General features: G+C 43.5%; 1 protein-coding gene across 3 annotated transcripts in view; it reads left to right on the top strand.

Moving 5' to 3' along the window:
- Positions 1-10,300: 10,300 nt before the first annotated feature.
- runx2b (RUNX family transcription factor 2b) overlaps positions 10,301-25,431 on the top strand; it is a 41,151-nt gene continuing 26,020 nt past the window's right edge. For all 3 annotated transcript variants that reach the window (XM_085382171.1, XM_085382173.1, XM_085382170.1), the window contains exons 1-2: positions 10,301-11,291; positions 11,510-11,633. In XM_085382171.1, the coding sequence (XP_085238297.1) occupies positions 11,576-11,633 (58 nt within the window). In that variant the 5' untranslated portion in view covers positions 10,301-11,291; positions 11,510-11,575. The remainder of the gene's footprint in view (positions 11,292-11,509; positions 11,634-25,431) is intronic.

The following is a 25,431-nucleotide window of genomic DNA, read 5'->3' as shown; positions in this document are numbered from 1 at the left end:
AAAGAATAAATAAATAGAATAAACATGAATAAAAATATTAAAGATATTGATGACAATTTAAAACATTTCTAAATCAGCTTAGCAATAACAGAATTTAAAATGCCTTATTGAGTGTCGTGAAAACAGCATATGAAATTTCATATGAGATTAAAGTGGTTCAGTATAGTACAGTATGGCGCAAAGTGTAGCAAACAATGCAGTATAGTGGGGGAGGAGGAGGGGGGTATTTGTGTGTTAATTGTTGTGTTAATTGTTGTGTGTGCATGGTTTAAATAAATAGGTTTGTTTTATTTTATTATATTAAAAATGAACAGGTAAATCTAATTAAATGAACAGGGACTATTTTCTAGCACTGAACACATGTATTAATACTTGTTTTAATACTTTTGCATAATGTTCGTCTTAATGGAGAAATTACACTAAGCCAATGTGTGAATGTGTTAAAACCCTTTTTAGAAGTGCATTTATTTGGCCCCCACAGATTGTCTCGTATCAACACCTGAAAATAAAAACTAGCTTTAATGCTTTTTAAACCAAGCCTGACGTGGTAGGTAAGAGTACCACATTTTAGAGTGAAAAAGCAGAACTCATATATATTAATTCATTCTCCTCATGCTGTAACTTTAGTCGTGCCTCGTGGAAATGTCTATTCCTGTGGTTGGTTATCCAAGAGACAACACAAAAAGACACTTTAGATCATTTCATCAAATTTCATGACATGGAGAAAAATACAACAAGACAAATATTATTTTTAAGGTTATGACAGTTGACAGTAACTGTGATATATGAAGTGCGATGTGTGAGTTAGAAACTTCTTCGGTTCTCAAATAGAGCAAGGAGTCTTCCAGAGGAAACAGCTTTAAGGATGAAGTGTTCCTTCAATCTATTTTGAGTGCAAGTTGGTTCATTTAATATGCTGGAAAATCACATTTTCTATGCTGGTCCGCAGCATAAAAGTCAAAGAGAGGAAGCTTTAGAATTCCAAATAAAGACTGAGGTGGATTTTGTCTTTAATGTCTCATTTCTGTTATTTCAGTGGGATCAAATGGTAATATTTCACTAGAGCAGGAGTCGGTAAACATTACAGCAAATATGTACATTGGATAGGCTGGAATGCCTCTTCAAATGTAGGTTTTGGTGAACTTCACAATCTTAAAAGATCTCCTCCAGTAAAGAAAAGCTTATAGTTAATTGTGAGGCAGTGATGTCTGTGCAGACATAAAAATGTTTCTTCCCCACCCCGACTCTTTAGGGAAGACAGCAAGGGGAAAAACTGTAAATCTCTCATATGCAAGACATTCAACAGTTTAGTCACCCTTTGAAATTTGCCTTGATGAGCAGTAATTGCTGTGCAGACCCTTCCATCTTTTGCACACTTTCATGTCCCCTCAGTGGGTCTTGAATCATGGCATCTCGTGGTGTCTGAAAAGACCACCAAAAGTGCAAAACTTTGGCACCCAAGAAAGTCCTATGGTGTGCCCATTAAATCATCTAACCCTATTCCCATCTCAATATAGCCACGTATTTTGGAACAAGATAAATATTTGACCAATATATACTGTAGGTGTAGCTCTGGGCTCGGGCCAAAAACACCACTGTCAAAACATGAGTGAAAGAGAAGCATTCACAAGTCGCTGATTATTGCAGGTGCTGTGTCTCCGATAAGGCAGGATATTGATTTTATTAGAGTGGCAGAACTCTAATTACCTCCTGAACAAAACAGCCAGCACTGACCTAAAGCCATGAAGTCGGTCTTTGTATTTTGACTGCTTATTGATACAAATTAGGTCCTTACAAATAACATCTAGAAAATATTCCTGGTGTTTGCCTTCTTGAAATCTGCTGGCCGAAGCACTGTTTGCTAATGAAAAAGAAAAATAATTGCAGACTAAATGTCCTTGGTCTCCAAAGAAACGTTGCCTACATTCAGAGCTTTTCCTTCAATTACAAACTATTTCAAATACATCACATATAATGTGGAAAAAATAAACACTGATAATTTGTTGAGAGATAATTTTGAAATGTTTACGGTATCTCAGTTACATAATGCCTTTTGGGTTGAGGTCCAATTGGAGAGACACTGCTGGCTTTCATTAGCAGCAGGCATTTTTCTCCATCATATTGAGCGATGCTGCCAGAAATCTGTGCTTCTGAAAACATTGCAGAGCCCTGCCAACAAGTAACCCCCCCTCACGCCCCCTTCCCATTCCCGGCGCAGCCAGAGCGGGGCCAGTTTGCTGAAAGGCAGCACAGGCAGTGTGGCACTTCTCCAAGCCTGGCCACTTTGGAAATCGCCACACGCAAGTGCTGGCCTCCCTGACGGTGGCGTGATGGGGTCACCTCTGGGGCCTGGGGTGTGTAAACACACATGACCCAAGACAAACTTTCACAATTCCGCCAGGTGTGCAAACAAGAGGCCGCAAAAATACCCGGAAAAGTCTGACCATGCAAAAACAATATAAGTGCCTCTGATGAACTCCTACAAATACAGGGGGAGAGGCAGAAAGGCTGACCGACCCTGGGTGGAACTGTTGTCAGAGCATGTTAGCGCTGCACATACAAATTCGTCACATATTAGAGAATCAGAGAGTCTGATGGGTTTGACGAAAGGCTTACCTGTCCTGATTGGTCACCAATGTGGAGCTCATCCAGCCCACCCAGTCAGCTGAGAAAACCCTCATCTTCACAGAAAAAGAGAAACAGGAAAAGCATACTTTTTTTTTTTCATTTTTATTCTTTTTTTAGAAGGGTAGATTAAATCTGAGCGCGTCTACTTTTTGCCTCGTCTCTAAAATTCTAGCTCAGTAAACCTCCCCAAGTGGCCAATGGTCTCCTTTAATGCCTTAAGCCTTTATAGTGTTTTTTCTTCCACGGCCTGCACTACAGATCCAATCCACCCTGTCCTGATCCATTGTCTCCTGGGCCGGTGAGTCCTGGAGCTGACCTTTGTGGGGAGTCTTCCAGGCACCACATGTTGGTTTTGTGTTCATATGAACTCTACTCGCTTGAGCTGTTGGGCCTATGGCACCAAGTCTGAAGGACACAGCAAAACAAGGATTTAACTGCAACCAGATGCAGCAATGTCCTCCCATATCATCTGTTATGCTTTGTGTCAGATCTTCCTCAGATAGCCACACTGCCAGTTGAAGGGGACATGTGTTTGTTTGCCAGGGACTATCGAAGCACTGCAGCATATTCCCCAATATGTTTTAATTCTGGCTGCCAGTTAATGCCCGACCGTAAACGTAACATCTGGATTTGGTGAATGTGTTTCTTTTTAATTGGTTATTCCAGAATTATTCATTAACGACACACGGTGTAACGACAAACAGATAATTCTCTTTAAACTGCCGTAAATCTTTGCCATCACAACATGCAATTTGAGCCGACCAATTTCTACTTATAATGATATCATTGTTACAGCTTACCTCCGCTCACCCCTACTGCTAGACATTGAGTGAGCACGTAGCAGCCTGCTGGTTATACTATTAGCAACACAGATGAGAGATGTCTGCATGTCTGTAAAGTCAACCTGTAATTATCATGGCGGTATATCCCCAGGCAAGAGACTAAGTCAGATTTATAGATTTATTCTGTCTTCAAATTAGCATCATGCCTCGGATTCCAGCATTTCATCTCACAGGCTGCAGGAATGTTTTGAGAGTAAGAAAAGGGAGTCATTGTAATTCACAGCTACACATCCCAAAACCACCAACTGCAAAATAGGGCTGTAGAGGCAACATTATGTGAGTGTCGAGTTCAAAGCACACATATTAGAAACTTCATTTAACTGTGGCTGTACCCTTCAAAAGTTTGGATCAGTTTAAGGCTGCGGGGATAAAAAGGGTTTGTAGCTTTGTGCATCGTTTGGAAATAAAGACGGCGCTCTTACAGCAGGCAGAAACGTACGAGGAAAATGAAACTGCATTAGGCTCTTTTTGCCAGTTTAGATCTCATGAATGATTTTTCATGCTGCATGCAAATATGTTGCTACCACAAGGCTCCATTCACAGATGGCACCAACTATCAACATCAAAAACATGCACTGCATGTCACGCTTTGTGTGTTTGTGTTTGAACACGTGCAGATGTTTACTTTGGGTTTTTAATCCTAGATTTGGACAAACCATATCAGTATATTTTTAGATTGACGCCACTGAATTACTAATGACCTTATAAGGTAGTGTTAATAGTAGCAAATTTGTTTCAAACATGAAAAACAAGACATCCTAGTGGTAACTTTTTAACTGTATTTACTCTTGGTACACTGCTACATAATTTAACTTGCAAATCTTATTTGTTTACATATAATATAAAGATTTCCTGTCGCACACTTTGTTGCATGGACTCTTTCTAACTTTCTTGCTGTCGCTTAAAACCTGCTTTGAGTTACAACAAAGCATATTGGAACGTGTTTCGTGCTGTCTATACTGTAATATATGCATTCCTGTGTATTCCACTACGCTCTTAAATAAGCGAAATTCCTACATGTATTATAATCATAACATGATAGGTGCTTTCTGTTTGAAGTGAAGTGTTTTCTCCACTAGGAGTAAATACATTCCTCAGTTGGCTTGTCCTGGATTGATCTCTGCTGACTCAGAAGGAGGATTGCATACCTACCAAACATCTAATAGACAATGCCCCGGGGGTTACCGCTGTGCACGTACAGTCGGCTTTGTGTGGAGAACAATGTTTACAGTTCAGCCCAGTCCTTGGGGTAGAAACACAGACACTCATTTGTACTGGGTTTCAGCAGACTTTAGCATAATACTGTCAGCAAGACGGAAACATTAATCTTACAAGAGATGCAGGTGATAAATATCACCTTTTAAATCCCGAAACCGAAACAGTGCTCATTGTTCTACTGTTTTATTGTTAATAAAATAGGAAAATGTGTACAATCCTAAACACCATGACAGCGTTCTTTTTGTCGTTATAAATCTAGGTTAGCGTGGCTTTGGAGTAGCCCCATATGATTTGAATTTGATATTCTGATATAAATAAGATGTAAGGCCATAAACTATGGTACAGTTGTGTGATTATCCTAAGACAATGCCGCCAGTGAACTCTGGGAGCTGGCCTGTGTGCCTGTGCTCCAGGCTGTATTATGACTGGTTCAAGTCAGCGTCCTGCTCGTACATCTTTCTAAAATTATACACCACAAGGAAGAAAAGCGGCCACTTCTAACAATGTCAAAAATTCAGATTTAGACCTCCCTACGCCTCCCCCCGTTTTTTTTTTCGTTTTTTTTTATCTTGTTATTGTCTTACACGGGGACTGAAAGACGAGTCACAGCGTTATGAAATCATGTGATGAGGGCAATTATCCATCACAAAAGCCCCACAAAAAGAAAAAAGAAAAAAATAACCCACCGGCTGGAGAAGACAACAGAGCCTTTTGTTTGCTGCATTGTCAGTGACACAGCACCGAACTCCTCCTCATAATAGCTTGTTTCTCTAGAGCACTGTCTGCCTTTATCAGGCACACTTTGTTCTCCTCAACAAGTAAACTGAGTTTGTGAGAGTCATAATCGGCAGCTCATCTGAAAGCTCATTCAGGTTGGGATTGGCTGTTGTCACCCCCAGATTTGAGTCACGGCCAGCGCAGAGTTAATTTATTCTTCCTAGCGCACGAGATGAATGACACACAGTCATTTCTGTTATTGACATTTGCCTGGAGTGACGACATCATGTGACCGGGGGCGTCATGTGACTCCCGGGCCTTGTTGCCGTACAGTTGTATCATCGGTGCATTGTAATTATAATGCTGACTTAGCAGTTCAGCCACTTGAACTCTGTCAACCTTGGCCTTAGCAGCAATAGTAAAATCTCTCAGCTGTTGACAACTGACCACACAATGACAGGGTTTCAGGCGGCCGCAACTATACTGTACCGGTCTCAGTGGACGCGGACTGTAGAGAAAATCTGAATAGAGTAGAAGCAGGAGCATCACCAAGGTCCTCAGTCATGGTCTTTGGTCTGAAGAAGCTGCTGTAAGTTTCATTTCAGGCCTCAGCAGCAGGACCTGTCCTCACCTTTAACACAGCATGGCATATATAAACCAGACAGCAGGATTTGTGGAGGACCAGTATGCTTTTCATACAAAAAGCACCATGAAGTTTCACAGAGGTGGAGAAATAGCGGGAGACTGGTATGCACGCCAGAGTAAGGAAGATATATATAAGTCAAACTCCATCTACTTAGCACACAAATTAAACCAACTTGTCAGTGAACATTTAGAAATCATCGCTTGGGTCTCAGCGGGCCTCGCTGTTTGAACTGCAGTGTAGGTAGGCACTGTTTATCCTGGACTGGCCCTTGATTAAAATGAGGAATGGAAGAAGGGGGGAAAAAAAGAAGAAATGGCTCAGTCTCTCGGTGGTCAGCCACAGCCTCCTCATCGCAGCCTCCACCAGTGATCTGACTTTCTCCTTTTTTGCAATTTTATGTAATCACAACTCCAAGAGCTATTTTTAATGTGTGTTTAGGTTGTGCGCGCGCCATTCGATATTAAACATTTCCCCTTATTACTTAAAGGCCGACTTTATTTTCCCTCATAGCTGTGACTCCAAAAACAGCTGTCCAGACACCACAAGAAAGGTCCTTAAGTCACTGGAAGATGTAGATACCGCTGCTGGACTCCAAAAGAAAAATATCTACTTTTCATTAAGATTATACCATACCGTACTTCACCAAACAATTCACAAAGAACATCAACATCCTCTTGGCGAAACGGCGTGATAGATTAAGTTTTTCACTTCCATGAGTTTTGGATCCCGTGAAGCGAACCTCTGCGTGGCGCTCGCTTTATTCTGTTGCTTCAGGTCACCGTTCTGCCTCAGCAGCAGCGTAAGGGGATATTTACGTTCACACCAGTGGCGCGGTGGCCAACAGAAGCTGATTGCAAGTGGTGTTTGTTTCCAACGAAAGCACGTTAATTCGGGCCCGGCCGCAGTGTAAACTACCTTGGCGTTTTACAGATGTCGCCTGTTAAAGTGAATCACTGTACCTGCCTGTTTGCCCGACCGGGCCGTTCTGATGCCTCGCCAGAGAGAGTACACAACACGAGCCAACGGGGCTATTAATAAGCCCTTCCTTTTCTAATACTGTAATCCGTCCGTGTGTGTAATGTCTCGCTCCGGGCTAATTATGTCACGTCATTTTTAGCTTTCGCGACGAGACGAATACAGACAGCCTCTGCCGGAGTTCATTTTAACCCATCTTAGGTATCATTATCCCCCAATATTTTTCAGAAATAATTTTCTTTGAAAACAGTCATCTGCGAAGGTCATCTGCTGTGACAGAGCGAGGAAACAGCAGCACTGCATTACACACATGCTGCGTTAATAGCATGTGTCGTTTTTTAAGCGCGCTCCAACACACGATACCTCTATTATGTGTCTGCGAGAGCTTGTGATAACAAAGCGAGTCCATTTGAAGGTGTGTGGTCCTGAGTGGTAGAAGAGGGAAAGTGTCTGGCAGGGTGGGCCATCAACCACAGTCCTCAGGGCAGACCTTGGCCAGAGCTCAGAGTATGGCCAAGCTCTTCAGCGCCGCACACAAGTATAGCAAGCTTAGTGTACGGCCACCAGTGGAGAACCAGTAATGAATGAAATATTATATTCCACATTATATTTCAGCCTTTAACATTATTACCTGCACATAAAATCTCTCTCTTTTTTTTTTTTTGACAGCAAGATGTACGAATGTTACAGAATAAAGCTTCAAACTGTTAGCACACCCCCAAGCGACGAGGTATAGTTAAGTATTTCCTTTTACTGCATTTATACATTTATACATAGGCCTGGATGTGCAAAATATATAAATATATATATAAAAACAGTGTTTTTATGAGCTCTAAATACCAGCATGGATGGGTTTTGCCGTGTTTGGCTCTTCTCTCGTCAACATAATTTCCAAAGAAAAATTCTTCCAATCAAGCCGACTTAAATCTGAAGAATAGCTTTTCAAGTGAGCTTTGCTGAACTGCACAAAGTTCCAAAAACAATTCTTATACCAACAAAGTCAGAACCTTTCATTTGGATGTCTTCTGGATTTGATCTAGAGGGAGTTAAATCTTCAGATTTGAAGACCAGCAGTTTCAGTGCTGGAAAAGTGCACAGTGGTTTTTCATAAGGTGTGTGAACCTCTGACCTGACAGCGAGATGGGCCGACTTCAACGAATCTTTGCTGCTGTATCGGGGGGGAGGCGGGCATCTGCAAAGTTGAAATCTGTGCAGCCCGGACAGAATTCATGCAAGATATCTGACACTACAGCATCATCACAGTTCAGATTTTCGCCATCAAGGTTGTTTATCACATGCCGTGCCACCCAAGAAGTTATGTTTCCTGCCATGTGAGTGGGGCTTGACATTTATGCTTTACTTTTCGTTCCATGTTTTAGATTCAATCACGATGTGCAAATTATATCCCCATCAAACTGCATGCAATTTACTGTGGCTCAGCAGCACTCGGTGGTGCTGGACTCTGTCCTAAAGTTTAATACTTCTGACGGAAAAGCATCCATTAGCAGTAACCCTAAAAATGTTTATACATAACCTTAAATATTATTCTTGAAATACTTAAAGTATCGAGCACTAAACTGATCCAGATCTGCAAGCGTCTGTCTTTGCTGCTGCACTGCTGTGATCTGAAACTTAGAACGTCTAACAACTGCAGAAGGCTGCTTCTGGGGGTTTTAAATATTTTCTATTTCGAGTGAATGTAAACTGCACGGATGACACGATCGATTAAATCTCGCCACGGAAACAGGTACTGTCTGTGATAGTCGGTGTGTTTGCAGGATCTGAATGGCCCTTCCCTAAGGATACTGTAACATGCGCTGCAACTCAAGAGGCATGTTCTTGTTTTAGACAGCAAATATTTACAAAGCACCGCGCCAAGGAAAATGTTTCGCTGTACGAAAATAAGGTCGGTGGCAAAGACTTGTGGAAATGCTGTTGTGCCTCTCGGGGAGGGGGAGTGGTGTTATAATTTATGTTTGACATATTAGTAGTAGTATTTGAAACAAAAAGGGCTCAGACTCAATTGCTAGAATATGACAGTATGCTTAGTTTTTACACAGTAGTGTTAATTGATTTGTTGACTGTGTGTTTAGGTCTTTTTTTGAGATACAGTGATACATTTGTTTATTGTGGACTTTGGCTTTGATCTAAATTTTTCATGACTGTTGCTTAAGCATGGTATTTAAATGCTATTTTATGTTTTTTTAAAAACACCCAAATTTTAATGTGCTGTCTATTTTTAATATAGTATTTAAAAGCAGACTGTTAAATAAAAAAAACACTTATTCTAATTTGTTTCTAAAATGTGTATCTGTGTGTATAGAGAGTGATTTTCTCCTGCCAAACCAGGAGCAGTATGGATACATTACAATCGACACATACATTATTAGCAGGGCCTGAATTATATATTATTTTTCTTAAATCACAAGTAGCATGAACAACCCACAGAACCCAGTGTCATTGGATCATTGGAGCTTCTTTGTATCATTTCTATTAAGAAACACCCCCAATAATCTTCACTCACAACAAGAGTATTTTCCATAGTAGCTGGACGTAGTATCTCTTAATATGTTTATTGCTTCTTTTTGTTTCTTTGTAGGTTTAATGAATGAATGTGGTGAGCCACATAAATAAAAGTTGACTGTTCTCCAGTGTGTATTGGCACAGGTAACAATGCCTAGGTAGAATATTAAAAGAAACTGTCACATAAAAGCAAAATTACCTACATGAATGGCTATCATCTCATAAATTATAAGCATTTGATAGGTTTATTCTAACGGCTAATTAAAGGGAGAACGTTTCAACTGGCAAAAACAACTCCTAAGACAGAAAGACAAAAGGCTGAGGAGCTGCTCGACTCTTTGCTGCTTAGTCACACATGCCTGCTGGCAAATGAAAGAATGATTAAGATACTGTTAACACTTTCAACCTGACTGAACTGCCAGCTTCATTCCACACATTCCTCTGCTTCTCCTCTAACACCCCGTCTGCGTTTTTGTGATGTGTTGTAACAAACACCTGTGATCAGGGATCAAAAGACAAACCGTGCTGAGATGTGCGAGGGTGTGGGAATCGGTGTGTGTGTGTGTGTGTGTGTGTGTGGGGAGCGTGTGATGATTCACTGTTAATTGTCGAGACCTGCCTGCTCTGCGCTACAGGTTGGCAGGCCGTTCTTGGCAGGGTGATAGTATGTGTGTGTCTCCTGTTAGAAGACATCTCTTTTACAGAAAAGACAGGTGGCCATGATCTATGGCCTCTTACGGGAATCGCCCCCCTGACTGCTGCTTCAGTGAGAGCCAATGAAAGCTCAGTATAAGCTTGGATGCATACATGCACATGCACAAACACGGCTATTACGGTAATAACGCGGTGACATAACTACTGTTTGTGACACAGCAACGTGCAAGGAGTGAGAAAGAACAAATTCAGGCTGCACCGAGACGACTCTTCAGAAACGCTCCTCGGTAAATAAGCAGAGCGTCACACCACCTCCGCTTTCCCTTCACACACATGCGCTCGTCCAGCTTTTTCCTCTCTTCCCCAATTCTTTCTGTTGCAGACAAACACACGCGCGTACACACCCAGTCTCACACCACCACCAGCCAGCCAGCCATTCACTCCTCACTCACACCCTCAAATCTTACCAAGCTGAGCTCTCCCTGCTCAGAGGCAGACAGGAGCAGCACGGCAGCCTGCTAAAGGAGTTGAGGGAAGGAGCAGCAGTGTCAGGGAGAGAGAGAGTTTGAGGAGAGAGAGTGAGGAGGGAGGGGGATGAAAGAGTGAAGGGAGACCAACCCAAGAGAGAGCACTGCTCCCCATATGCTGAGGAGGCATGGGCGGTTGAACAAGCTGCCCCCACTGAAGCCTCCTGACTCATGGGAGCGTCAGACCCCGATCCCCAGAGAGCCTGGAAATGCTGCCGAACCACGCGCAAGAGAGGAGGGGAGCCAGAGAGTAGAGGAAAAAAAAGTCCAAGGAGAGGAGAGGGAAGAAAGCCACAACGGTAGGCTGTCCCAACTCAACTGCTGTGCCGTGATGACGTCAGAGGGCATGTGACCCAGGCTCTCCAGTGACGGCACATGGAGGGCAGGAAAGAGACGAGTTTTAAAGCTGGTGCCTTTTGGGTTGTGTGAGGGCTCTGCTCGCCTCCCAAACAACCACAGAACCACAGACGTGCGGCTCGGGGTTGGTGTTTGAGGGCAACCTGGAGTGTAAATGGTTAATCGTCGCGGGCCAGCACCAGTCACAAGGACGGCGCTAAGCGAGTAAGTACGTTCCAACCACACTCGCCAAGCAAGCAAGTCCGACACCATCTGATCTATCCGCAAAGGCGATATTTGTCTCTGCAATTTTTTTTTTCCTCTATAAAACCAGACCTGGTTGTTACTTGTGGTCATCCAAATAGTTGATACGTAAAAGCATGTCTTGTGGATGGCTTTTCCATTTTTTTTTCTTCATGACATGCTGCGTGCTCTTGGTTTAGGACGTGTCAAGGGTCAAGGAAACCACAGAAGAACAAAAGTGGGGCTTGCTGCAACCAGAGGCAGCTATGGCATCTAACAGCCTTTTCAGCACAGTGACACCATGTCAGCAAAACTTCTTCTGGGGTGAGTACCACTTTCCTGCTCCCTGTTGTGTCTGGATTGGGTTGGGGGGCTCGGGTCACAGGAAGGACTTGGGGTCAGGTGGTGAGGCTTGGGTGGTGGAATTAATGGGGTTCGAGGAAAGCGGGCGAAGATGTTGGAACTGGTCTGATGTTTTGGGTCCAGACGAGTGGAGGGGATCAGCTGAGGTCATGGAGGACCCCGCTGTCAAGGTCCAAGCTTTTGTGGCGGACAAAACACCCAACTATCATCAAGGCTTTTTCTCTTTTTTCTTTGTGCACCCAAAAAAAAACCAACAAGAAAAGAAAATCTGCCCATAGAGATTCCAGTATTTATTCTATGTGATGTTTATAAATATTTTCCAAAGAGGGAGATGATATGTTTGTGCAACATACCCTTAGATTTACAAAGCGATGCCATTGCGGAACCAAAAACAAAGGCACGGGTGATATTTTTGACAGACGTAAACAGACGCTGCACAAGGGAGTTTACAGTGGAGCATTGGAACAAGATGTGGGGGGATTACTGGGCTGTGTGTGTTGGGCGCCTGTGCTTGCGCATAGAGAAGAAGTATTGATTAGTTTGCCAAGAAAGATCTGTAATCGCTTCCTGAAATTGTTTAGTTGCGCTGCTGTCGTTAATTAATCGGTGTCGATTTCTGCAGGCTCCAGGGAGCATTTACTCGACAGACATAAATCCAGATTGAACACGAAGTTGATCCATGCTGACTTCCTTTCTATGAATTCGGTGCTTAAGTCTGTAATGATTAATGTAAACGTATCACAGTGATTGTGTTTGACTTTATTTACTTCTACACAAACGGATAAAAAGATGAAATGTCTTTCGTGTGTGTAAGAAGCTCTTAATTTGCACTTTTACAACCAAAGAAATAATTACGTTATTCTTAATGTGATGATCTAATATCTAATAATATATATTCTTAATATCATATCTTCCAAATAAATACAAGATTGTGCCTCCTTCCTGAAGTGGATCTATATGGAAGTAGAAGCAAAACAAATCCAAAAACCTGTGAACGGTAGCAGTGACAACCTAATGATTTTCAACTACCTGTGAAGGCCAGCTTGCGTTCTCCAGGCTGCAGCCTGTGTTTTGGGTTTGCTCCATTGTACTGTGACAGCTTCTTTACACAGTCTAATTCAATCAGCAAAATAAATGGTTTACAAGATGAATTTTCAAATTTAAACAAACATTTTCCTTCCCTTGCGACACAAGAAATAGACAGGCTCAGCTTAATAGACGACCTCCTCCTCTCCCCCCCCCCAACCCGCCGCCCTCCTGCCTCCTGCTCCGGTCCATAGCCTCCCGCTCATCTTGTCCAAATCAAATGTTTAAAAGATGTTTTTAAGAAGTCGCTCGGTGGTCAGACACAGCTGTTCTTCTGGGCTCCCGCTCCGCACAGAAGCAGGGTGGCTCCTAATACACTCTGAAAGCTGGGAGAGAGTGAGCGTCTTCTACCAATCACCACCACCTATTACCATGTTAACCTCCTGACCTTTCGCCGTGTCTCGGGGGGGGAGGGCGGTGGAGGGGGTCGGAGCGCAGGAGAAGGAGAGGAGAGGAGCAGCAGTGCAGGAAATTGAAAGCACGCCGTGGGAGAGGCAGACGGTGAAGAGAGAAGAGCAGATGTGTGCAGATGCTCAGGTAGAGAAGACACCCCATAAGGATGATAATCCCTGATCAGTTCTCAGACATCAAGGTTTGCTGATTGATGCCGTGCCACGCCTCATTGACTTTGCCCCTGTTTATGAACATCTGGGTAGTAAATCTGTCAGTGCAACCACAAAAAGCCCCCCTGACGGCACGGTGTGATTTTGCAAGACCACCAGTTCTTTCTGTTGTATTTATAATTCTGAATAAATAAATGTAGTGTACTGTGCTGCATCTGAACTGGCAAAAAATTAGGAATGGCACCCTGGATATTTTTTTGCTTTAGCCAAACAAAAAAAGGAAGGGGAAAAAGTAACGTTGAACTCATTTGACTTGCATAAGAACGTAAAACGTGGATTTTGTGGCATAAATATTTACATCTGTAAGCATCCTTATCAGTTCCTGTGAACTTAAAATGCATGAAGTGGATATAAAGAGAGCTGGAGCGTTGACTTTTGTTGATTTTACATATTTTCTTCAAGTCCCCCCGCTCCCGTGTTTCTCCTGGATCATTTTGCCCAGCGTCAGCCGGTTTGCCGAGAGCACAAAATACTGTTTTTGTAGTTAGAAAGCCACATTACTCCATCCGTCTGTATATTTGTGTTCATTAAGGACATTTTTAATTTAGAGTCGAGCCTACATTCCCGTGCAGCGATAAATTGAGCTGACTTGAGGGAACGGGCAAATATTCCAAATTAAAGTAGAGGGGGCTCATTAAAATTTGTCTTGGCATTTACATGAGGCAATTTTAATTTAATTGCTTTGAATACATTTTTTTTATAACTCCTCATACTGGCAGATCAGATGGAGAGGGCAGAATAATCTTCAACATGTGTGGCACCCACTCAGCCACCGTGCCTCTCCGGGGAACATTTAAGTGCCTCTTTTCTCTATTACAAACTTAATTACATATAGACAATTAAGTCATGGGAGCAATTATCGTTCGGCAAAGCCGTGCAGTCGCAGTCGAGAGGGGGGGGAAAAAGGAGTGCTTACACACAGACGGACCCGAATCAACAACATCAAAAGAAAGAAAGCGGGGACGATGTGGGTAAATATCTGAAAACTCCAGGCGGAAAACTTTCCCCCCCGAAGAAAATCTCAGATAATTTGCAGGGAAACCGTATATATGTATTTGAGAAAGGGAGCTTCTGTTGCATAAGTGTTGCCTTAGATCTAACCACAGGCCTGCTTCTTGGAGACGTCTTAAAAGTGAACCAGACATCCCACCGCACCACCACCACCACCTCCCACCCGTTCGCCTCACCCCTCCCACCCCCTCATCCACCCGTGGAGAGACGTGAAGCCCACTCATCAATAGGTAATTTGAAAATGCCGGGGGATGGGTCGGGGGAGTGGGGGGAGGACGATGTGAGGGCTTCACTGGCTGCTACTGTGCAGCGGAGACTCTTCCCTTAACTCCAGGCTCAAAGGAACTCTATTTAGCATCGCTTAATTGTACCTCTGAGGCAAACATGCTATTTAATCCCAGCAGGGTCATATTGATGGAGTAAAATAGCGCTGTTTGTGTTTGCGAGCTGCGCCAGCTATTATTAGTGCTGATGGTTTACATTAGCCTACATGATTCCTCGGGGTAATCAGGGAGTGTTAATGTGATCGGGGTTTAATCAAAGATAGATTAATTGGTGTGTAATTCTCTCAAATGTACTGTGAATGTGAGGCTGATTGTGCCCAAAAATAGACTTTAGGCTGTTATTAAAGTCTAAATGAAAGCGTCGTGGGAATAACGTAAGCTGTGATTTTTACGGTCTGAAAATCGAGTGTGATGTGAAAGTTGTGGAGAGTTTTCTGTCATTTTAAAAAATAATAAAGGGTTGATATACTTTACTAAAGGGGAACGAACGTTGAGAAAGCCTCTGCTGCTTTCTGAAATTATAAATGCGGTGTCTTTGCTGTGAATCGCTGTGCTTTGTGATCTCGATGTGGTACAATGTCTGCTTCACTACTTTCAAAATAAAGCAGTGAAATGAGGGAGATTACTCTCATCTCTGTAATATGCAGACTGCAACAACAAATGTAGAACTCAGTGTAAATACTCACAGTGCACTGTATATTATCTCTTGTTCTGTCCTAATATTCAGTCGCTCTGGGGCTAATTACACTATTATGATAAGGTAACCTGCCAGCTGAGTGCTTATCGTAGGGTTCTGCCTATTCAAAGCATTGACATTAGACTCAAAAACAATCTCCTTAAAGGGCCAATAAACATTTGAACGCTTGCTTAAAAAAAGTGCTAACGCCTCGCTTGCTATAAATCAGTGCAAATGTTCAATATCCCGTTGGCGTTTTGGCGAGATGAGAGCCAAATTGGTGCGTATTTTTGGATAGCGTTGCAAACTCATTCTGCACATAGCTATGATTTTTAAATGCACCATAATTACTGGGTAGCTTAATGCCATTGCGTTAACCAGTGAAGCTTTTAAAGCGTCGCTGTGCTATTTTCACACTTAACAAGATCCTGCAGCCACTCATCCATTTCAATAGCATCAAGCTGGGTGAATTACCGTTATCCGATATAAGCCCTCAGAGAGGAAGTAACTACCTAACACTTTGAAAATTTGGTCTATCTTGGAACGGCTTCACCCTAATGAAACATAACACCAGTATTATAAAGCAGTCTGCTCTTTCTTTTCACATCCTCCATTTTTTTTCTTCTTGGCATTTATGTTTTATTTTAGTTGTTTAAGTCAGAAGATGACTTAAAGCGGAGCTGATATGGCAAACCACAGGAAAGGCTTGAATAGCAGCGTTTCCCCCGTTGCCCCCCTTTCAAATAGGCCGAGGCGGCCTTGCTTCCACACTCCCGTGTTTCTATAACGGGGAAATATGGAGTGTTGAGCCTCCTGGATGTTTGGGTTCAGCGTGTAACGATGTGAGTGAGAGCGTGGCCACAGCATCTACACAAGGCCTTACCTGTTCTTCCCCGTGCCGGAGAAAAGGGCAGGTTTTTTGGCTTGTTAGTTTAATCTTAAAGGAATGCGGTATCCCCTCCGACTCAGGCCAGACTCCTAAATATATAACCTTACTTTCCAGCACTAATGCACTGAAGCAATTCTGATTATTTAGTTGGTGTAACCTCTAACGCGTAGGAGTGTCAACACAGACAGTCGGGATTGTGCTCAGTTTTTGAGGAGAAGGTGAAGAAGATGAGCAAAGGAGCATCAAAGAGGGCTGAGCTGACATCAGTGGAGCACCTTGTTACAACGTGTCCAGACATCAGTATCAGCGCTGACTTTCTCTCAAGTATTTTCCTTTTATCGCATAGCACTCTTATAAAAAACATTTAGGGACAAATTTGGTAACTTAAACAGACGTTTGGCATGTAGCAAAGTCGCTGAATAATGGCAGGTGGGTTTTGTAGTTTCTATTGTGCGTGCACATTAAAGGTGTGTGTGTGACAGGAGGATCTGTCTGCTTGATTAATGCTCTCGCTCAAACTGGCACCTGGAACCAATCCCCCCCTTCTGCCGCCCCCATGTGCACCGTGTGTGTGCATTCCACACAGTGGGACTTTAGAGGGACTGAGGGTGGGCGTTGAGCTGGAGGCGCAGATGGGACCGGGGGACTTGGAGCGGAAGAAAAGAAAGGTGTGCAGAGGAGGGAACAATAGACGGACGTGCATTGGAGGGTATAAGGGTGTCATTAATAGTGCACAGGCCCCATCTCCTAATTTGCTCAAATTACCTGCCCACACAGTGGGCCCCCTCTGCCAGTGCTGAGGTGTGAATACAACAGATCAAATACACCTGAAAATCAGAGAGCCCACCCACTCAGCGACGCCCACGCGAGGCTTTTAAGGTGGCCTGACAACTCTCGGTGCCTGTGCGTGGAAGAGAAGGGTCAAATGTTTACTCTTTCACGTTTCAGAAGGGAGTAAAAAGTGAGAAAATTAGAGAGAAAGAAGAAGACATTCGGAGGAAGAAAAAGAGTAAATGAGACTGGGATATGATACAAAAGGAAGGATCAGTTTGCACTCAAGAGGCAAGTACAAAATTGACTCGTACAAACCACCTCCCATATGGCACTGTGGGGGCGGCTATTTACCCTCATTTACCTTCATCCCTTCCTCCTTCTGCTTCTCCTTAAGTCGTCCCTTTATCCTTCCCCTCCCACCCACGCTTTCAGGAAAAGGTTGATGACAAACGTGATGGGCGGCGATGCTTTGGTCACCACAGTAATCAGAGTCACCAGCACCGTACCACCTGTGGCACACACAAGCTGGCATGGAGACTTATTCAGATGTGTGCAGAGACACTGAAATTAAATATCCCCCCGAGACACAAAAGGAGGCCCGGAGAGTGTGTGTAGGTGTGTGCAGTGGGCTGCAAGCCTTTGAACTTCGAGTAGTGTGTGTAGCTGATATTGACAAGTCCCCGGGGGGAGACGAGGGAAGCTAGAAAAAGGTAGCTCTCATTTGTAAAGTGGCCTCCAGAGAGAAAGAGAGGAAAAAAAATACTCCTCAGCTCCCCCACCCCCACTGCTAGGATTTATTAGGAGTGTAGTATAGATAATATACTTACGCCTAAGGCAACCTATGAAGTACCTGTTCACTTCCTGTTAATCTGCGTGCACGTTGGAAGCTATTTGCTCGTCACACATCGCTTTGAAACTGATGACTGGTCGCTCGTGGACATTGCAGGCGGCAGTTGCCTAGGTGACCGTTTAATGTATATGTATATGTTATTCAATGGTATTCTTCACTTTTACTGGTAGTCACCTGGAAGTTGAGAAAAGTTTAGCTTGGGTCCTGCCCACCTTCCAGCACCTGTGGGGGGTTTTTCGCCCAAAGTCGCTTCACGTTCGATTCTTTGGTCGCCGCATCGCAACCGACTGCTTTCAGTACTCATGGAGCGTCAGCGCCATTATGCAGAAACTGACCGTAGTTAGAGGGCGCTCGCGAGAGTGTCCTCAACTGACTAGAACAAATGAAGCCAAAATATATATACACCTGCTTTTAAACCAAAAAGCTCCAATTGGATTAAAGTTTTTATAAATACATTTACATTTAAAGTCAGTTTAATGCCTGATTAAGACGTTACAATACTGAATTTTGCCAATATTTTTTTTCCGCATTCTGCTAATATATGCTGATTACCAAGTTAAAACCCACGGGTTCCACCTCCGTTAAACGAACCAGTTTTCAAAGAGTTTCCACAGCGTTTAGTTACATCAGTACACGAACTTGCACAAGGAGCAGCGAGCGTGGCGTTCGAAATCGATGTTACCAGGTGGCTGTTGCTAGAAACTCACTGGCGTCGCTTGTTTTGTGCATGAGATCGAGATTGCAAATTGTTTAATTTTTGTTCTGGTTACAAGTGACAAAAAGTGACTTTTTTTTTTTTCCACAATTACCAGTTTTCCCCTTGGAACAGCGATGACCTGTGTAGAAGTACGCGGTGTGTATATATTTGATTTATAAATAATTAAATGATTTAAAGGTCCAAACCAAAATCATGTATAATTACTACATTTCAGCTGGGCATTCAGCAATTCACAGAGTTTGTAAGTTGTATTTAGAAGTAAGAGATAAGAGAAATAAATTAAGTCTCAGATCCAAGTCTCTGTCTAATGATATTTATTACTAAGTGCAAGATCTCATAATCATATATCATAAGTGTATGATCACTTATTACATTTTAATCTTTGTCTCATAAATGCTAAAAATGATAAAGTGGAATTACTCAGGTTTTCTGTCTTATAGTTTCTCAGACTTTCTAAAGTCTGCGTGACTCTTGCTTGTGGAAAAAAAGCAAAGGTGGGAAAGTTTCGAACAATTTCTGCTGGAACAGCAGTGCAGAAATCCCCTACGTTACATTTCAGGTTGTTTCAAAGGACTTTCCTGTGACATCTTTTTGAGAACATAGCTGCTGTGTTTACGTTGATCCCTGAGCTGTTCCAGTTTACACACATTCAATCCGATCACGGCGCTCCGACAAGCAGCGGCGTCTGATCAAAGTCTATATACATACATGGTGTCTGATCCTCACCGGAGCAGGCTCGAATCCTGTCACTCACCCAGACAGCTGCTCCCTTACAGTCGTCTGTAGTTCATTTTGTTGTCGCAGTTAAAAGTTTTCCTTCAGCTGTTGCTCTGTTCAGCCCGTTTGGTGTCTTTCCCCAAAGGAAACAGACCAATAACAGGCCTTTTCCACTTCACTTCTCCTGATGCTGAACGAGCAAAGGAGGATCCCAGAGGAGCTGGAATATTTTATTAGAGTGATATTAGAGTGTGTGTGTGTGTGTGTGTGTGCATGCGTGTGAAAGAAAACAGCTCACACAGGGAGCAAAGACAATTCAAAGTTACAGCTAAATGACAGGCTGGGAGCTCTGGTCTTTTGAATTGCATTGTTTTCTTTTTGTTCCTGCTTTGGAGGAGGGTTGGTGGGGGTGAAAAAAGCCCAAATGGGACACAAAGCGAGCAGTTTAGTCTCAGGAGAATTACCCTCAGCACAAACAAAAATAGCAGTCATTTTTTGCTGACAAACCCTTTTTAATGCAAGGGTGCTTTTTTAGCAAAGTTTGGCTCTTTTTTTGTTTTCTTATTTATGACAAAGCTGCCATTTCAGAATAGAAGGAGTAGTGAATGTATATTCTTGCATTGATTTACTGTAGCTTTAAGATGCACGAGGAAGAAAGGACAGGGAGGGTTGTTGAAAGTTCTTCAGCTTAGTCGGGGCCCTGGTTCTTTGAAAAATAAGCACAGTGGGAATTTTGAGGAAACTGATCATTCACATAGCATTTATAACGCTCACACACGACCTGTTCACGGACCTATTCTTGTCACTTTCACATGAATTCTTCATTACGCACAGAATTACACCTCCACACTTTTTTTATGCACACACCACCAGACAGATACGCCCTTTTCCTGCAGGACCCTGCAGATGCAGCAGAAACAGTAGAGTTGGTCTCTCTGGTAAACAAACAGTGAGAGGCTGCTGGGAGTCTTCACTGGGCCTCCAAATTATAGTCTGGTTAACCAGAGTCTCCGAGCCAGCCCGTTTACTGCTACACACATGCACGCATAAGGTACACACACATGCACATGAGCACATGTGCACATGACCTATGCACACTAAAGGCATTATAGAAGCACACTTTAAAGCCCATATACAATCAGGTTCTAATGGGAGCTTGTCTGTGCTACAGTTGAGCTAAGGGTAAAAGGTTTTATAGACATAAGAGAGGCTGAAAGGGAAGCACACCCTAAGGGCTCATAATAAATATTACCCAATCATCAGGCTCACAGTGTGAGGCTATTACTGATGAAAAAGAATCCCTTGCAATGTAAACACAGGCTTAATGTTTACAGCTTCTAACCCTGTGTATCACTTTTATGATTCTAAGGTTTTCTTTCCTTCTGCAAGTTGGTTTGTGTAACCTGAAGTATGCTTCGAGGAGCCTTATGATAAGGCCCTGTGTTTTGTAGATATTCGATGTGAATGTATACGTTTGCCTTCTTAGTAGGAGCAGTGCAAAAACAGGGTTTCATTTGTGATAGGCTTCCATAAAACGTATCTGAGTGAGAGGAGCTTCTTTAATTGCCTGTAAATGAGTTCTGCAACTACTGGGGACAGTTTTAAGCCTCTTGAGGATGCAAGAGTGTATCAGGGTGATCTATGGTGCCATAAAATCCGGTTCAAATATTTAAGCTGATCAGTTCTCTCAAAATTATTCGCCGTAAATCTCGTGTTTCCAGAGTGACAGCGTATTCCGAGCGGACAATTTAATTGTCAGTTCGAAACCACATCCCAGCAGCCCCGTTGCCAGAGAGAGATTTTTTTTATAAGTGTGTGACGTTCACATTCTCAGCTTTGCCATAATGCAACACCGCAGAATAGATTGTGTTTGAAGGACAGTGTTTCACAATGTGATTGATGCTCCCTGTGGGACCCAGCAGTTGATGAGACTCTGTTTAGGACTCGAGTTAGGCGCTATAAGGCTGGCGTCATCAGAGTCTCAGCTTGGGGAAGAGAAGTCCTCGTCCTGGAATAACAGGCAACGTTTCTGAGTGTATGTGGAAAATACAGGGTCACAGGTCGAATAATCAGACAATAGTCGTTTATCTTCTGGTAAATTTCCCTTTGCTTTGATGATGCTTTCTTTCGCTGAACCCTTTTTTCCGAAGATGACTGGAATTGATTTTGTCTAAGGACATCTCAGGCTGGAAGCTATGAAAGTGAACTCCATCCACCCGGCTCTTTTTCTCCGCACCCCCACCTCTCTGTGACTCATTTCTGACCAGTAGCCTAATAGTCTCGGTGTAATTATAGGCTAAGGTTTTAGGCAAAAGCCAATCTCTGAGTGAGCTGCATCAGCCGTGACAGATTCAACTTAACTCTTTAAGTCATTTAGCAACATCTCATCCTACACGTCAAAAGCCAAGGCGTCCCGGGGCCATTTTGACATCTGAATGGTTTGGAATTTAAACTGGTGTGTACTGCTCCAGGTTGTGGAGTTCAGACTCAGTGTTTTGGAGCTGCTCCGAGCTGGACTGCGATCAGGAAGAGATCAGGAAAAAAAAGCGAGATCCAAACACTCTCGACGCACACCGACTGCAGTGGCTTGCTCGCGCTGCCTGCCCATTACTGTTGTTTTCATTTTCTCTTTATCTGATTGGCTATTGTCTTGGCACTGGACATATTCACTTGACTGACAGTTTTGATGTCGATTATCTCCCAAAAAGGAGGAAGCGAATTGATGCCAGAACTTCGTCCTAAGCTTTTCTACACGAGCTTTAAAAGTCCATCCATGACAGCCAAGCAAAATAAACGGTATATTTAATACAAATTCTAAAGCTCCCAAACAAGAAATGTATATGGGACATATCCAGGCGTGGGCTTACTCGATCTATGGCTAGATGTTTATGTCTGTGTGCAATTGAGCATCCATGACAGAATTTTCCCCCCTCCATCTGGACCTCTTCTACACCCCCGTACCTCAATTTGGACCCAGTTCCCTTGGACATTCCTCCACCCCACCTCTGTGTATATACATACATGCATACATCCTCCTGTCTCCTTCCTTTTCCTCCCCTGTTTCCAGCCACTGCCTTTCCATCCTTACCTTCCTCTACACTCAGCTGAAAGGGTGGAAATGGGCAAGTGATAGCCAATACCCCCCCTGCGAGTGCTAGTCTGGGCTGCAGGCTGTTTGCCTCTTGCCATGAAGTCACTCTATCTATCTCGCCTGTGCGTCCATACCTCACATAAATCATCCTCAATCGTGCTACACAGACGGGGAGAACAGAGAGAAATCTCCCCCTGTAAATCTGGTATTAGTTTTACCTCGCATAATGAACACAGGGCTAAACGGCCTGGATACATGAGAACAGCATGTCTTGCAGATGTACTATAAATATTTTGATACTAGCCGGCTAGTTTGCAGAGGGGAAGTAGACCAGTGAAATACACAGAGGAAGGGAAAAGTGTAAAGTGGAATGTTGGCCTAGCCCGAGTGTCTGTATTGTCTTTAGCACCTACAGAAGGTCCCGGTCCAAGAAAAACGCTCTTTACAGGGTTCCTGTTCCCAGCAGTGGTCCAGTACCACTCCTGGATACGCTGCGTTGCCTTCAAGCCAATCTGTCAAACTGGTCTCCAAGGAGAGGGGCTCATTGTTTGATTAATAGCAGGATCAGACCTGATTGAGTGATAGACGGTTTAAAGGGGAAACCAGCACAGCTTTAAGGACATTCTGGGACCAAGTCTGGGAAAAGCTGCTCCAGCTAGAGTTTGATTGGTGAAACGGCTGAATTAAAGTGAAAGACTAATAATAGCATAGCTAATGATACACAAGCTGCATGGCGAGGGGTTGCCCAGATATGCTTGATGGCTTTGAGAGTGTTCTTTTGCAAGCAATGTAAAGACAAACTGTGAAATGCCTACAAACACTTGCATGTAAAAGTGGAAAAACTGAAGTACCCCTTTTTGGCATGTTTTTGGCTTCAGCCACAGGCACTGTCACCCTACCCCATCAAAGAGCCAAACACCCACCCACACACACGCACATACAGAAAACCTACAAATACACTCTTCCACATGCACGGTTTAAGCGAAGTGACAGCAGGTGGTGTGTGACACGTCAACATCTGAAGGTTCCCTGGCAGACGCAGAAAGAGTTCTCAGCTCTGCGCCCCACTCAGATCTATCATTGGGACTCTTTAATGGCAGCCTTCGTCACATATTGCTGCTTTATTTTCTCCTCTCCATCTTCCAGCCCACAGAAGTTCCTTTTTTGTTCCTATTTTTAAGTACAAGTGATCTCAATTAGGGACCTCCGTGAAGGCAGTAGGCGGCAGACAGTCAGAGCAATAAGAGCAGAGAGGAAATTGTCTTTATACCCCTCCCACCCTCCCTCCCTCTTTACCCTCCTGCCACAAGCAGTGAGCAGCCGCCCCCTCCGTGTCTCCATCTCTTTCCACGCTGCTCCGTGCCATTTCAAAAACTGAGCAAAAATATCAGACAACTTTCTGTACCCCTCAGCGAAGCGCATGTATACATATGTAAGACTTCGAGGGCGCAATCGCCGGTCCGGCTTTCTCAGAGTTTAATGTATTTTGGGTTTGCTCTCTGTGAAGGCAGTTGCATAGAGACACGCACAAACACACACTCACACACCACAGAACGTGCTGTCCTCGTCCTAACAGTTTACAGTGATGTCACGGCCTCGATCACAAACAGTCATTAAGGGCTTAGCTATGATCTGGGATCAGCGCTGGGATGTGAGTCGCTGAGGTTGTGTCGATGAGGTCACAAGGAACAAAGTTTCTGTCCGTCGTCATCCTCCTCTGCTGGCTAACTAACCGGCCCACTAGTTTAGTTGGTTCTGCAGCTACATGCCTGTTCTCCGGGTCGGTTTGGTCGATTGGATCGTGTGCTGGATCTCTGGCTGCTTTGTTGCAGAGCCTGGTGGGCTCTCTGATTGGCTTGCTGGCAGGCCATTTGGCTGGTGGCCTGCCAAACATGGAAACATCCCGTTAGAGCTGAAAAAGCCTGGGCCTCGTCACTGCGCTCCTCTAGAAGGCTATAATTAAGTGTCTTGAAAAATGCAGCACTGTGAAATGGAGTCTTAATCCCGAGTCTTAAGTGGCTGTGCTTTTCCTCTTGGATGAGAGTACAGTATATGCTTATGAAGAAGCGAAAGAGTGAGGCTATATGACCGTAATGTTACAAATTATTTTTCTAAGAAAGCTAAAAGTGAGCGTATTTTCATAGTTGGTTGTTTCCTGCTTAAACTGGAAAGTTTACACACATTTCTAGCTGAAACACTGAGCCCTGTGTCTTGTCATCTTCCTTAATGAGGTGTTGTTCACAGCGAGGATACGCGCGCCTCGTAAGTACGTGTCTGAATGCGTCCCTTTGAATGTCAAACAGCGAGGGAGATGTGAAGGTCACAGACGCGCCGGGAGAAGCTTTTGCGCAGTTCGTTTGCTGACAACATTATAGGCGGTGGATGTGTGCACATATTAGCGGTTCACACACTCTTTGTCATTCCAAGTGGGAACGAGAACAGAAACTTTTATTACTCGCTTGATATCTCGACAGGAAAATTAGTCAAGAGAATGTCAGCTAAGTTTGATTTTTATTGAAAACAAATAATTGAAACTGAGCTGCCGAAATACAATATTACCATAAATCATAAAACGCACATCCTGCTCGATGTGCTATACTGTGGTTCCTCACTGTTAGTGACTTCTCCTACTGTGCAGTGACTCCAAGCCAGTGTAACACAGTAGATGAATAATACCAGAGCTGAGAGAGACGATCCAGCTGTGCACCAGGCAAGCAGCAGAACCACTGAAAAGCTAAACGGCTTTATGCTAGATTCATTACTACATCATATGAAATCAGTTTATGCTGAGGAGGATCAGCGGAGTATCCTTAAAAGGCCAATTCTGCCCGAAACCTTCCAGCATTCGCATTTAATCAAAAGTTGTCGGGTTCCTAAAATGTTATTTTGGTAGGCATGGTATGTTCTTTTTTTATTGAACGGATTATTCTGGCACATTAACGCCATCTTTCCGTCACATCTCTGGAACATCAAACGTTTTGAACTTGTGCAGATTTTGCCCAATACCTCTGAATGACAGAGAGCCAGACGGTAAAAAGCC

Source organism: Rhamphochromis longiceps, linkage group LG15 (genome assembly GCF_057381845.1).
Source record: "Rhamphochromis longiceps isolate RC_006_pf linkage group LG15, R_longiceps_female_GT1.1, whole genome shotgun sequence".
Classification (NCBI taxonomy): domain Eukaryota; kingdom Metazoa; phylum Chordata; class Actinopteri; order Cichliformes; family Cichlidae; genus Rhamphochromis; species Rhamphochromis longiceps.
The sequence above is the reverse complement of the archived record's forward strand: the minus strand, read 5'-3'. Positions and strand labels throughout refer to the sequence as shown.